Source organism: Camelus dromedarius, chromosome X (assembly GCF_036321535.1).
Source record: "Camelus dromedarius isolate mCamDro1 chromosome X, mCamDro1.pat, whole genome shotgun sequence".
Lineage (NCBI taxonomy): Eukaryota > Metazoa > Chordata > Mammalia > Artiodactyla > Camelidae > Camelus > Camelus dromedarius.
The window spans coordinates 14226889-14240229 of NC_087472.1; the positions used below are offsets into that span (position 1 = coordinate 14226889).

The window sequence follows — 13341 nt, forward strand, 5'->3', positions numbered from 1 at the left end:
GCTCCAAATCTGGGGTGGTTTTCCTCTCCAACCCACCCGCCTCCTCGCTTTCACACCCCTGCCTCCTTCCGCAGTGCTGGTTCCCAGAAGGCTGAAGCACAGGAAAGGTCGACAGAAAACAAAGGGCACAGCATGATGGAAAAGAAATACAAACAAACAAAACTCTCCTGCGGAGGGGTAGGTACCCAGAGCTGAGCGCCTTTAACCACCGCCTCCAGTGGCCCTGGTCCCTCTGCCCCGCCCGGCACCCTCCACAGGCCCCGCCCCTGCCCCGCGGCCCGCGCTCATTCGCTGGCGCCCTTGCTCGCCGCTTCCCCATTGAGCCGCTTGCGCCTCTTCGTTTATGCCCTCCGCTCAGCTCCGCCCCTCGCAGAGCAGCAGCGCAGCGCAGGCCCGGCTCCCGGGCACTCGCAGACCTTTTTCCGTGTCGGTTTCCCCTTCTTCCCGGCATTCCTGTTTCCGCTTTCTCACGGCTCCCTGCTTTTTCCACCTCTGAGACACTTCGCGCCCAGGGGGTTCAGTGACGTCATCTCTCTGCGCTGCGCGGACACCCGCCGGTGGAGGAAGGAACAGCTCCGCCGCCCTTTGCTTCTTTTGTTGGGCTGCTGCTCCTCCGGAGTCATGGCGCCGTCGCTGTGGAAGGGGCTGGTGGGCATCGGCCTCTTTGCCCTAGCCCACGCGGCCTTTTCCGCTGCGCAGCGTAAGTGCCTGGGGGACAGGGACCGCTCCGGTGCGGGACTCCGGGGGCGGCGTGTGGGCGCACCCCTGAGGGAGTGTCAGACCGAGTGTCCCGGGAACGGTCATTTGAAACCTTAGAGTTTGGGGTGACAGTGAGAAGTGGTGCGAGGCTCCCTGGTGGAAAGGCTTGGAGTCTGAGTTTGAGGAGAGTGGGGCACCTGGGATTGCAGCAGGGTTGGAACGGGGTATCGGGCGGAGGGCACAGAGCAGAACGGGCACGCTGCAGGGTGGGCAGAGAGGGAGCCTACCCGGGAATCCCCGACAAGTGATGTCAGATGCAGCATGGGGCTGATCAGGCGAAGTGTCAGATCGAGGACCTCGGATGCTCATGGTCCCATGACAACTAGGTGGACAACGTCTTAGGCACTCCTGGGCTGTCCAGGCAGACTGATAAGTGACCATTTGCCTCAGGGAGGCACTGTGATACAGGGCAAAGAGCACTGGACTGGGAGACTGGAGGGCTTGGTTATTAAAAACTCGCTTTACCGCTAAATCTGTGACCTTGGGCGCATCATATCTTTTCCTTGAGGCTTCATTGAAGTGGATTTTAACTCTTGCCCTTTCTATGTCGAAGAGTGACTGGGAAGTTTAAACGGAAAAAAAAGTAAAAATACTTTATCATACATACACAATTATATTGCCAGGAAGAAACTTGGAATCCAGCAGAGGATGCAGTCCAGTCTTGTGACAGCTGATCTGTTTTGAGGTCTTCCTTCTCTCCTAGACCAGGAGTTAGCAAACTCTGGCATGTGGGCCAAGTGCAGCATCCCTCCTGTTTTTGCAGTGAGCTAAGCATGCTTTTAGATTTTTAATTTGTTGGGGAAGAAAAGCAAAAGAATACCATTTTTGTGATCCATGACAGTTATGTAAAATCCAAGTTTTAGTGTCCATCAGTGAAGTTGTATTGGCACACAGCCACGCTCACTCATTTAGGTTTTTCTGACTGCTTTCTAAGGGCAAAGCTGAGTAGTTGCAAAGGAGATAGTAAGGTCTGCAAAGGCTAAAATATTTATTATCTGGCCCTTTACAGGTAAAGTTTCCTGACCTCTTTCCTAACCTATAGAGCCCACGAGGGCAGGGACAATATATATTTTGTTCATTGCTGTGATCTCAGTGTCTAGCACAATGTTCTTTACAGTAAGTACTCAATAAATTTGTTGAATGAAGGAAATAAATTCAGAGTTGAACTTTATTACTTTATTTGCTAGCTTACTTTCCATCTTCAGGAATAAAGTAGAAAATGGAATGTGAATTTCTTCAAAGCTCCAATTGTTTTCAAGATAAAAACCTTTTGTTTTGTTTATTATATATAATTAATATAATCAATTATTAAGATTACTTTTTACATACATGTAGTATGATGAGATTTGTCTGACAGAAATCAGCTTTATTTAATTTTTTTTGAAATCTTAGATTTATAGAAAGGTTGCAAAGACAGTGCAGAGAGTTACCGAATACCCCTTGCCCAGTTTCCCCCATTGGTAACATATTACTATGGTATAATGTCACAACTAAGAAATGGACATAGGTGTATTACTATTAACTAAAGTCTAGCTTTTATTTGGATTTCACCAGTCTTCCTATTAATGTCTTCTTTCTGTTCCAGGAATCACTCCAGGGTATCACATTACATTTACTTGTCATGTTTCCCCAGGCTACTCTGTTTTATGACAGTTTCTCCAAAATTCTAATCTTTAATGATAACAGTGATAGTAGCTAACATTTATTAAGCGCTTACCATGTGCCAGGCACCGAACTAAGCACCTTACATGTATTATATAATTCAATCCTACCAAAACTCCTGTGAAGTAGATATTGTTGTTATCGCCTTTGAAAGATGAAACAATTGAGACACACTGCTAGGAAAATTGTGCAGAATTACAGAGATGATAAGTTGCGTGGCCGGGCTTCAAAGACAGGCAGTTTGATAGAGCCTGTGTGCTACACTGCTTGGTAAAATTCACTCTTAAGTAACTGGTTGAAATTGCGCTCTGCTTAGGTGCTAGAAGGTGCAGTGATGCCCTGAGGGAGTTCAAGTGAAGTGGAGAAACAAGTGCATCAAGAAACAGTCACAGTAAAGTGATATAGATGCTATGCTAAAGTATGTAAAGATACACGGAGATGAGGGCAGTCGTTTTTCGGGGGGCAAAGGGGTTAAGGAAGGTATCCTAGAGCCTTGCTGAGCAAGTGTGGTCAATAGACCAGCATCTTGAGAATCACCTGGGAGCTTGTTAGAAATGCAGAAACTCAGGTCCTGCCCCAGATCTGTGGAATCTGAATCTGCATTTTAATAAGATCCCCGGGTGATTTGCATGTTCTTTTGAGAAGCGTTGCCCTACAGAAGATTAGAATACTGTGGAGTACTGCGACATTTTCTATAGTAGACATCAGCTGTAAAATTTTAAAGTACTGGAGCAAGGAAATAGATCACTGAAGTCCATCCCCTTTGTTTTACAGGTGAGGAAATGCCTGACCACAGGTAATGCTAGAGTCAGATTAGGTTTCATGCAAGGAAGAACGGTAGCTGGAAATTGAATGGTCAGTAGGAAGTTAGCCAAAGCCTATTTTGGTATGGATTTGATTTCTTTTACACCAGTCCTTATGATAACACATATGAAATAACCTTCAGAAATGTCTCTAAATACGTTCTCTTCTAAGAGGCAATATATGCTCACTCACAATGATTTGGGTTTTTAAACATGTTATTAACCAGTAGGGATTGTGCAAGATTCCTCTAGGATTAGAATTTTGTGTTTTTATGCAAGGTGGGAATGCCTTGTGGCATTTGTCACTGCGGTGGGACCTCTTTATAATGCTCATGTTGGAAAGAGACCAGTAATTACCTTTGAGGCTGTGTCCTGTCACACTGGGCAGCAGATAGCACGCGGAGGTACGGTGCATGCTGGTCTTTGCTGTGATGAACTTTGTTACCACAGAGCACCTATCATGCGTTACATTTGATCCTCATATTATTGCCATTTTACTGCTACGGAAACTTAGACAGTGAAAAGATACATACTATATTTCTTTGATTCAGATGCACTCCCCCTCCCACTCCTACATTTTAACACTCTGAAATTGAGATAAATGTTGCAATCCACAAGGATGTCTTACGTTGAATGAGATATAGTCCATTAAGACAAGTTGAAGAGCTGGTGGTATGATCCAGGCTTTGCAGCTTCCAAATCCCGATCCTTTTCCTTCATATGTTGCTGCCTTCTGAGGCTAAGGCAGTAGCAGAATTGTAATTAAATCATAGAAGCAGAAATTGATGTCCGGGAATGTCTCCTATTCCAACATTGCCCCAGCGTATTTTTTCAAGAAAAACATTTCCATACCAATACTGCTTTGTCCATTTTGTGTGATGGTGGTGCTATTTAAGAGTTGGGATTTTCTGTAGACTCAGTTTTTAAATAAAATTGTGATTTCTTTGACCAGTTAGTGAAAAAATTTCAGAGAATTCTAGTTTTCCTGTACTAATGAAAGAAAAATTATGTTTAGGTATTTCTTCCTCATGTTTGCTCACTTTTCACTCTTTTCCTGTTTTATAAAGTGACAAAGCAGGTCATGATGGGAATAAAATAGTTCAAGATCAGACTGACTGCCTTAGAAGACAGAGGTTTTTGAGGAATCTGGGATTAGCATTATTTTTTGTAGCATATAAGTCAGTCGCTTCTTTGGTGTATTGATTTGCTTGCATTTTAAGAAAAATGGGCTACAGTTTCCTTAATGGTATGCTTCTGGTTTATAGATCGTTCTTATATGCGATTAACAGAAAAGGAAGATGAATCACTGCCAATAGATGTAAGTTGGTTATTTATATTCCATTAAAATATATATACCTGAATCACTTTGTTGTATACTTGAAACTAACAGTATACTGTAAATCAACTATACCTCAATTTAAAAAATATATTTTAAAAATTAGCCACATAGCTTACAATTTTTAACTGGTTTTTATTCTCTTAATTTTCCAGACATGAAATAGCATCTGTTACCTACTTTTTGTGACTTACTGTAAGTCCCAAAGATTCAGAAACAAAATATTTCTCTGTTTGGTTTCTAGAACTTAGTTTAAATAGTCTTTCTAGAAGTTGCTCTGTCCATAGTCTGAGATGGACTTAACCAGTTGATTATTTGACTGTATTTTTTATTTTTAGAAAAGTTCATTTTAAGTATAAAGTTTAAAAACAACCAAAACTAACAAAATATTTTTAGGGATATATTCAAAACAAGAAAAACAAGGAAGTGCTTTTTTAAAACTGAAATCATGTGTGAGCTTCACTCACAGTTTTTAATCTTTATTGGATTTTAAAGTACAAAAGTAGTAAGTTCTTTATAACAGAATCAAAGAGTAAGCGTCAAAAGTAAAACTGACCTTTTACAATTAAAAAAACAAAAACCAACTGACCCCATTGCTCACAATTCTGCTTCTACTCCCAACACTTTGAAGTATATTAGTAGTTTAGTTTTCTCCTATGCGTAAGCAACATTATCTTTATTTGTGTACGTATAGTTTTATCTAATCAAACAGAGAGTTTTTCTTTAAAAAAATTATCATGTGTATATATGTGTAGTTGTATGATTAGCTTTTTATTACTTAACAACTTATCTTGACATATTTTCATGACAACTCAGACTTACCACATCCTTGTGAATGATGCCTATGACTGCATTGTGCTGGTGGTAGAAATGTAAACCAGTATAACATATGACATTAGATTTTAATTTAGAAAGGCAGAGTAATAGCTTGTGGCTAATTTTGATTTTAATGGTCTATAATTAAAGTTATAGTAGTTGTGGCTATTAACTAATTCTCCTATCACCTTTGTTTTGTGGTAGATGCACGCACACACACACTCTCACTTACACCTATTTAAAATAACTTCTGTTTACAAATTGGAAAATTTTAAAAATACAGAAAATCACAATCAAGAAAACAAAATATGCCTGTAACCCCATGTTGGTTAATATCAAACATTGCAAGTTTTTGCTCACACAGCCTGTTTCAAAAGCAGTTTGCTATTACCTGATAAAGTTGAATTTGTATATGCTCTATGCCAGTGATTGCGCTCCCATGGGCCAGGAGACATACACAAAGATACCGTCCTGACGTAAAAGTCACAGACAGAAAACAGCCCACATGGCCATCAACAGTGGAGTGGGTCAATTGTGGGATTTTTTCATACAATGAAATACAAAACACAGTGAAAATGAATAGACTACAACTACGTACTACAATAGGGAGAAATCTCACACACACACACACACACACACGCACACACACACACAAAAGCTCAAAATGGGAGAAAGTAAGAAATGTATGTTTAGATGTACTACAAAGCTGGTAAAATTATAAAGAAAAGCAAGGAACTGATTACACAGTAGTTAACTGGGAGGGAGGATGAAGAGTATAATTGGAGAGGGACATATAGGCCTTGAAAACTACTGGCAATGTTCCATTTCTTCAGCTGGGTGGTGAGTAAGGGCTATTCTTCTTATATTCTGTGATATTTAGCAATAATACATTGAAACATTATTAGTTGCTCTTGGAAGCTAATAATTGTTGATAACTAAGTTCCAAATGGTTTGGTACCTATTTTTGCTATTTCAGCAATACCTAGAAGTATTTTTACAGCCAATCCACAGAACTTATAGAAGGTTTTATTGTGTCTCAGTCCAAATCATTTAAAGTGGGAATTGACTCCTTAATAGGATCTGGGAGAAATACCTGTTAGAGGCTAGAAAGAGATGGAGAGAAAATTGCGATTTTTATATTTGTATGTTGTTTAGTAATCTCAATCTTTATACTCACAGATAGTTCTTCAGACGCTTCTGGCCTTTGCAGTTACCTGTTACGGTATAGTTCATATTGCAGGGGAATTTAAAGACATGGATGCCACTTCAGAACTAAAAAATAAGTAAGTCTTTTCCTTTTCATAGACTTTTAATTTCATGGGGGTTTTGCTTCATTTACATAATCTAAAATCTATGTTTTCTGGTACATAAAAGTTGATTTTGTTTTTACATTTTGAGTATGCAGTTTGAGTAATGAGGTAAAAATATTAAGACATTGTTTGATATGATACGAAAAATGGGAGGTCAATGACAGATTACTGACATTAGAATAAGATGTTACATTATGATTGCTTAAAATTACTTGTTGGTTGATTGGATGGACTGATGGATGGAAAAAAGATATCTAGGAAGCTATTCCCCCAGGAATTTTTTCCTTCCTTCCTTTTCCTCCCCTCCTTCCCTCCCCTATTTCCCCCCTTTGCTTCCCCTTCTCCTTCCTTCCCCCTCCTTCTCTCCCTCCCTTTTTTCCTTTTTCCTCTTTTTATCCTCTTGTCCCAGCTTAGTCTTTGGAAGAATAAGGGGTTTTCTGCTTCGTCTATCACTTGAACCTATTCTGTGACATAAATTCTGCTCTTGGGCCCTTTTGTGTCCCTGGACTAAAGTATATTTCATTATTCTGCTTTCTTTTTTTCTCCTATACTTCTAAGCTATTTTCATGAGCTTGGCTTACTTTTCTTTTCATATTTCTCACTTTCATAATATCATCCTTTAGCTTTGTTTGATTTTACCTCTGGACTTTACCCACCTTTTTGATCCTGCAAATTTTAACACGCTATTTCCTTAGAAGGATTCACAATAAACATTTATGTGTTAGAGGAAATTCACCCCATTTTTACTATTACTTTTTAATTCACATTTTAAATAGTCACATCTCACGCTTCCTGTTTTATATGGGGGTATGCTTGGATTTCCAGGGGGACTGACTTTGAGATTTGAGTTTTTGTCAAAAGAAGAGTTCTCTTTTTCCCCCAGGAAATTAATATTTAAAAACAAACCAACACCAAAAACCATACACTTAGGTGTCTGTGAACTCTTTTTAGATGACATGTATCCCACTGGAAAGAAGAAAGGATACTCCACTATCACCACCCACTAGTGTTCTTACAAAGTCTACCAAGAATCACAGGCAAGGGGCCAGGAAAGAAAGAAGTAAAACAGAATGGCATTAAGTAGGTGGTAGCAAAATGCATGAGTTTAGTAGGTGGTAGCAAAATATATGAGTTTGGACAACAGCGGGTACAGAAGGGCCAAAAGGAATTTTTCGTTGAAAGATTCTTGGAAGACAGATCTGTGAAATGATCAGATGCCTTGAATAGCGAGGGACAAATGAGAATAATCAAAGGTACAATCTATATACTGTTTTTTTAAGGACTATTTGGCATGGGCTAGTGTTAGATTTATAGAAGTGATTAAAGTTGAGTGATTGTATTTTCATAGGCATCCTGGAAGGAATGCCTGAATAAAAAAATTGTTGAGGGTTTTATGTTGCTTTTCCAGTTCTTGTTTTCTTTGTATAGGAGAAAAAAAATGAGATATGGTATGATTACCAATTATAGTCTGATTTTTATGGATTTTTAAACTTAGTTAAAAATATAACCCACAGCAAATTCAAATTCATTAGAAGCCTACTTATTTTCAAATAGGCTTTTATAAAGGTTTATCTAAAATTGATGCTTTTTTTCTTTCAAGGACATTTGACACATTAAGGAATCACCCGTCATTTTATGTATTTAATCATCGTGGTCGAGTACTGTTCCGGCCTTCGGATACAACAAATTCTTCAAACCAAGATGCATTATCCTCTAACACATCATTGAAGTTACGAAAACTTGAATCACTGCGTCGTTAAGATTTTTACAAATTATAATAATAGGACAGGACACAGAGCTGGAATATTGGAGTTTGGGGTACAAAACACTCCCCCCCCATCAGTATTTATATTGATCTTTCAGACCTAATTAGAAAAAGTCTATGGCCCTTGTTTGTACACTGTTAATCAAATCATTAATGCAGTATAAGTTATCTGTGAAATGAGTCTGATCTTTCATAGAGAGAATTCTTTCATTTAAAACAAATTCACATTTTTTGTAAGAGTCACTGTTTTGAACACATTTCTTTGAAAAATGTTAATGGTTTTGTAATTATTTATTTTCTTAGATTTCTTTTCTTTTGCACTACAGTTTTTAGGATCCTTTTCGAAATAGTGTGACTACTGCATTTTGCAGCATGAACGACAGTAAATGGTCTTCAGTTCTTAACAACAAATGGACTTCTTTAAGGAGACCAAAATGGTGACTTATCAGTTTTTCTTATGCCCCCTAAAAAGTGGCTCTGCTTTAGCAGATACTTGCCAGTTTTTAATTTTTCTGTGAATTCTTACCCTACCCCGCTCCCATATACCTCTTAACATCAGCTGTCTTGTTTCATCACTTCTCTGGGGTTCTGTGTGCAGTGAGCAATTTTTGTGTCAGAAATCCTTTGTCATAACAAATATACTTAACAGACTCAACTTGCTGTAAAGCTACTTGTATTCTTTTCATTTATCTGTAAAAAATTTCCCTAACTGATTATGTAGTCTAAGAATAGTTGAAGATAGACCAAAAAGACTATTCATGAATTAATCATCCTGCCTATGTAGAAGAATAGTGATCACTGAGGAAAACTGATTGTCATTAGCCAGTTTAACTTACTCAAAGTCTCTGTTATTTTATTGCATATCAAGCTAGTGAATTAGTAAAAATAAAGGAAACGTCTTCTTAAAGGTCGACTTCAAAGGAATTGGGCCAAATATGTTCTAAATATTTGGAACTAATATCTTTAATTTTTTTAAAAAAGGAAAGTCATTTAGGAAACTGTTTAATAGCTTCTGATTTGTAGCAGGCTTAGAGTTTTCCGTCTTCATTGTATGTTGCTGAAGGTGAAGATGAAGGTACAGGGCAGAATTTTTTTAGGAACAGTAATTTTAGTTTTAGGGAAATGTGTCTAGCTGTTTGATCTGCAGGAAGCTTGACATTTCTTTGTCGAAAATGTTGCTTTTGTTGAATTGCACAGGAATGACAACATTGCTTTTGTCGAATTGTATAGGTGTAAAGGGAATAACTGTATGCAGATTTGAAAAGGAAATGTGCTTTAGGCAAGAGTCATAAGATGCCCTTATACTCGATGGCATTTTTTTTCCATTAGAAATGAACCTCAGCTCCTCTGTTCTGCCTGGTAACACATAGCCCCGAAGCACAAGATCATTTTGTCTTTCGGTTTCTATCATTGTTTAGTTTTGTTTTGCCAACTCAGTCTGTCTGTGGAACACTGACTCTGTTCTCTAAGGAGAACAAAGTTAGAAATCTGTTGAAAACCTAAAATGATTTAGAAATGAATTAAAAATATGAAGTCAGGAGCTAAAGTGATCATAATTAAATTGAAATAGTGTATGAGAAACAAGTTCCTTACATCATGTTTGTCTACCATTTCCTCAGGTATGACTTGATTTGCAGGAGCCTCCTGTTTTCTTCTCTTTGGGGGCCTGTCTTCCTTCCCTAATATGTTTTTATAATAACTTTATTGAGACATTATTCACATACCATTCACCCATTGAAAGGGTACGATTCTGTGATTCTGTAATATATTCATGAAATTGTGCAACCATGATCACAGTTGATTTGAGAGTGTTGCCGTCACCCCAGAAAGAAACCCTGTACCCTTTAGCAATCAACTGTCATTTCTCCCCAATGCCTCTCAGCCCAGGGGAACCACTAATCTACATTCTGTCTCTATAGATTTGTCTATTCTGGTCATTTAATATGAATGAATTCCTGCCGTTTCTGGTCTTTTGTGATTGGCTTCCGAAATATGGTTTTGTTCTATGTGGAGTGAGAACTTCTCGTCTTGAGAACTGTGATTGCTATGAAAGGAAGTGGTTGTCAAAAATCAGTCCGTGTAAGGTAGGGTCAGGTACCTAACAGGTTTCTCAGTCAATCTTAGGCTGAATAGTTTTTCATCAGAACCAAGACTTCATGATGTGTTACTACTTAATAATATTTTGTCTAGTCTCTAGAATGGATTGAAATCTTTGCCTGCCTGGTCAGGAAGGTCCTTCTAAGAATGATGAAATAATGTGGCAAATAGTTGACATAGCAGTTTTCAGTCGTGTCTGGTTTTGCCAGGAGCTTGTATACCTCTGGTCAGGTGAGCTTCCCACATTTTTTCTTTAATTTCCTCCAGTGAATTTCTGCTGTCTTTTTCAAGTATGTACCATAGGATTTGGGTGATTTGGGCAGTGCTAAATGGAATACTAAGTTCAGAATTTTATTTATAGTACTATGAGATAGTACTAAGGTATTCCAGAAATATAGTGATGTGAGCTAGTTAAGCCTATGAATATCAGTGACATTCAGAAGTGTGTACTGTTGAAGGCTGTCTAGAATATAGGAGGACTCAATAACCAGGGAACTAGCCAAATGCTCTGGGCTAATGGCCCAGCCGTAGAAAATGCAGATCGGCGAATTGGAGACTACGATGCTCTGTAACTCCCTAATGATTGTTTCCTAAGCATTGTGGCTTATTTTTGAGTGGCATGACAGCATCTCCCTGGTTGTATGTGGCCTGTTTTCCATGATGTATTGAGTAGTGTTCTTTGTTGTGAGCATCAATGCCTGTAACACCAAGCTAAACACATTCTTTTGGATATGTTTCCTCTCTTTAAATGACCTTGCCCTGTCCAATAAATAAATGATTGTCTCACCCTGTTTTTGGTAGTGGTTTTTTTTTTTTTGTTTGTTTGTATGTTTGTTTTACTTTTAATCTCATTTTCTTCTGCTTCGCTGTCCCCAGAAAAATGTAAGATCTCATTTTAATGACTGTATTTTTTCCAATGTGATGCTGTTTTACTAAATTCAATGGATACTTTACTTTTCATTGTACATGTAAAGTCTTATTGCAATTTTATGTTTTTTAGAGTTGAAATAGAATGTATACTCTCATTTATATTTATATTTATGAATTATCAAATGCCCTTTGGAGTATAAGAATATTGGTCCTTAAGTAGCAGTGGTTAATCATTCCATCGTAAATTTGTTATATAGCCAAACTGCCATTACAAAATGGCACTTTATACTTAACTGGAAATCATTGTGATTAAAGCATCAGGGGGCGAATCTAAAGTTTAATGAAAATCTAAGGGGAAGTTCTGGTTTGCAAAACTTGGCACTTACCTGCAGTATTTTGAAAAATAGTACTACCAGTATTCAAATCTATGTAGGAATATCTGAAAATTAATTACTAATCAAGTATTCTTTTAAAAGGAAAAAAAAAAAAGAAAGGTAATATATGCACATGGCAAAAAAAATCAGAAGGTACAGAAAGGCATGGAATTAAAACTTGTTCCCTTCCCTCCTGCCCCTAATACCTCTCTCCAAAGGTAACCAGCTTTACGTGTCTTGTATATTCTTTCAGGAAAAAAATTATTTGCCAGCAGATAAATACTTAAAGTTTTTACATTAATGGAATCAGACTGTATACACTCTTCTGTACCTTGCTTTTTTTTTGCTACTTGTGTCTTATAAGATCTTTCTGTATCAGTATATACAGAAATACCTCATTCTTTTTAATGACTGTGTGGTATTCTAATATATGAATGTCTTACAAATGTTTAAACATTGATGGACACTCAGGTGTTTGCAATATTTTGCTATTGCTAAACCATATTGAAGTGAACATACTTGTACTAATGATGAGATTAAATCAACAGGGTTAATTCCTAGCAATAGAATTCCTGGGTCAAAGAATAGTTTTCATTTTCAGGTCAGTAGTTCTTGCCAAACTGATCTCCAGTAGTCTTTGCCCAGTTTTACTTCCACATACAATGTATAAGAATAATTATTTATGAGGCCCCTGCCAATACTGGGCACTCAACTTTTTAAAAATTGATCATCTGAAAGTGAATAAATGGTATTTTGCATCTTAATGAAGCTATAATGCATTTTAATGAAGGAGATGGAACACATTTTCATGTTTATTGGCTACTTAGATTTCATTTTCTGTGAACTGTGTGGTCATGTTCTGTTTTCTATTAGATGATTTGTTTTTTATCAGTTTGTATGAGCTCTTTGTAAGCTAAGAAAATTGGTCCATTGTCATATGTTTAATAATATTTTCCTGAGTTTTATTTATTTATTTGTGTAGTTAAACTTATCAGTCTTTATGGCTTCTGGGATTTGTGCCTTGCTTTAGAAAGGCCTTCTTTACATTTAAGAATAAATTTAATGTATTTTTCCAGGACTTTTAAGTTTTTTTTTTAATCTTTAAATCTTTGATTCATTTGGAATTTATTTAGGTGGAAGGAGTGAGGTAAGGATTCAACATTTTTCTCCCCCAAATAGCTATCTGCTTATCCCAACCTTATTTATATTGATTTTTTTTCCACACTGATTTCAAAACCATCCTCATTCCTACATTGAGCTTCCATGAATATTTAGGTTTCTGAACTCTGCATTCTTTTGCAAAGATTACCAGTCTTTTAATTATTTAAAGTTGTTGCACACTTTGTATTTGGCATTGCTAGGCCATACCACATTATTATTTCAGGATTTTTTTCGTAGTTATTCTTGCATGTTTGTATTTCCAGATGAACTTTAGTATTATTTTCTCCAATTCTAAAATCCTATTGATATTTTCCCTAAAATTTTGTTTTGAACAATTTCAAACTTTCAGAAAGTGTGAAAGAATAGTTTGGTGAGTGCCTGAATACTT

The 13341-nt window shown here is 37.5% G+C and overlaps 1 protein-coding gene across 1 annotated transcript; it reads left to right on the forward strand.

The window, feature by feature from the left end:
• The first annotated feature begins 349 nt into the window (after positions 1–349).
• MMGT1 (membrane magnesium transporter 1) lies at positions 350–11334 on the forward strand. The gene is made up of 4 exons (XM_010997505.3): positions 350–700; positions 4490–4542; positions 6556–6659; positions 8287–11334. Exons 1-4 carry the CDS (start codon positions 622–624, stop codon positions 8444–8446), a joined length of 396 nt encoding a protein of 131 aa, XP_010995807.1. The 5' UTR covers positions 350–621; the 3' UTR covers positions 8447–11334.
• Positions 11335–13341: the final 2007 nt, after the last annotated feature.

Excerpts from the sequence above, each read along its gene's own strand:
- MMGT1 (XM_010997505.3), top strand. The coding sequence starts at position 622 with ATGGCGCCGTCGCTGTGGAAGGGGCTGGTGGGCATCGGCCTCTTTGCC. Across the intron at positions 4,543-6,555 it reads ATGAATCACTGCCAATAGAT|ATAGTTCTTCAGACGCTTCT; the intron begins GTAAGTTGGTTA and ends TTATACTCACAG. Across the intron at positions 6,660-8,286 it reads ACTTCAGAACTAAAAAATAA|GACATTTGACACATTAAGGA; the intron begins GTAAGTCTTTTC and ends TTTTCTTTCAAG.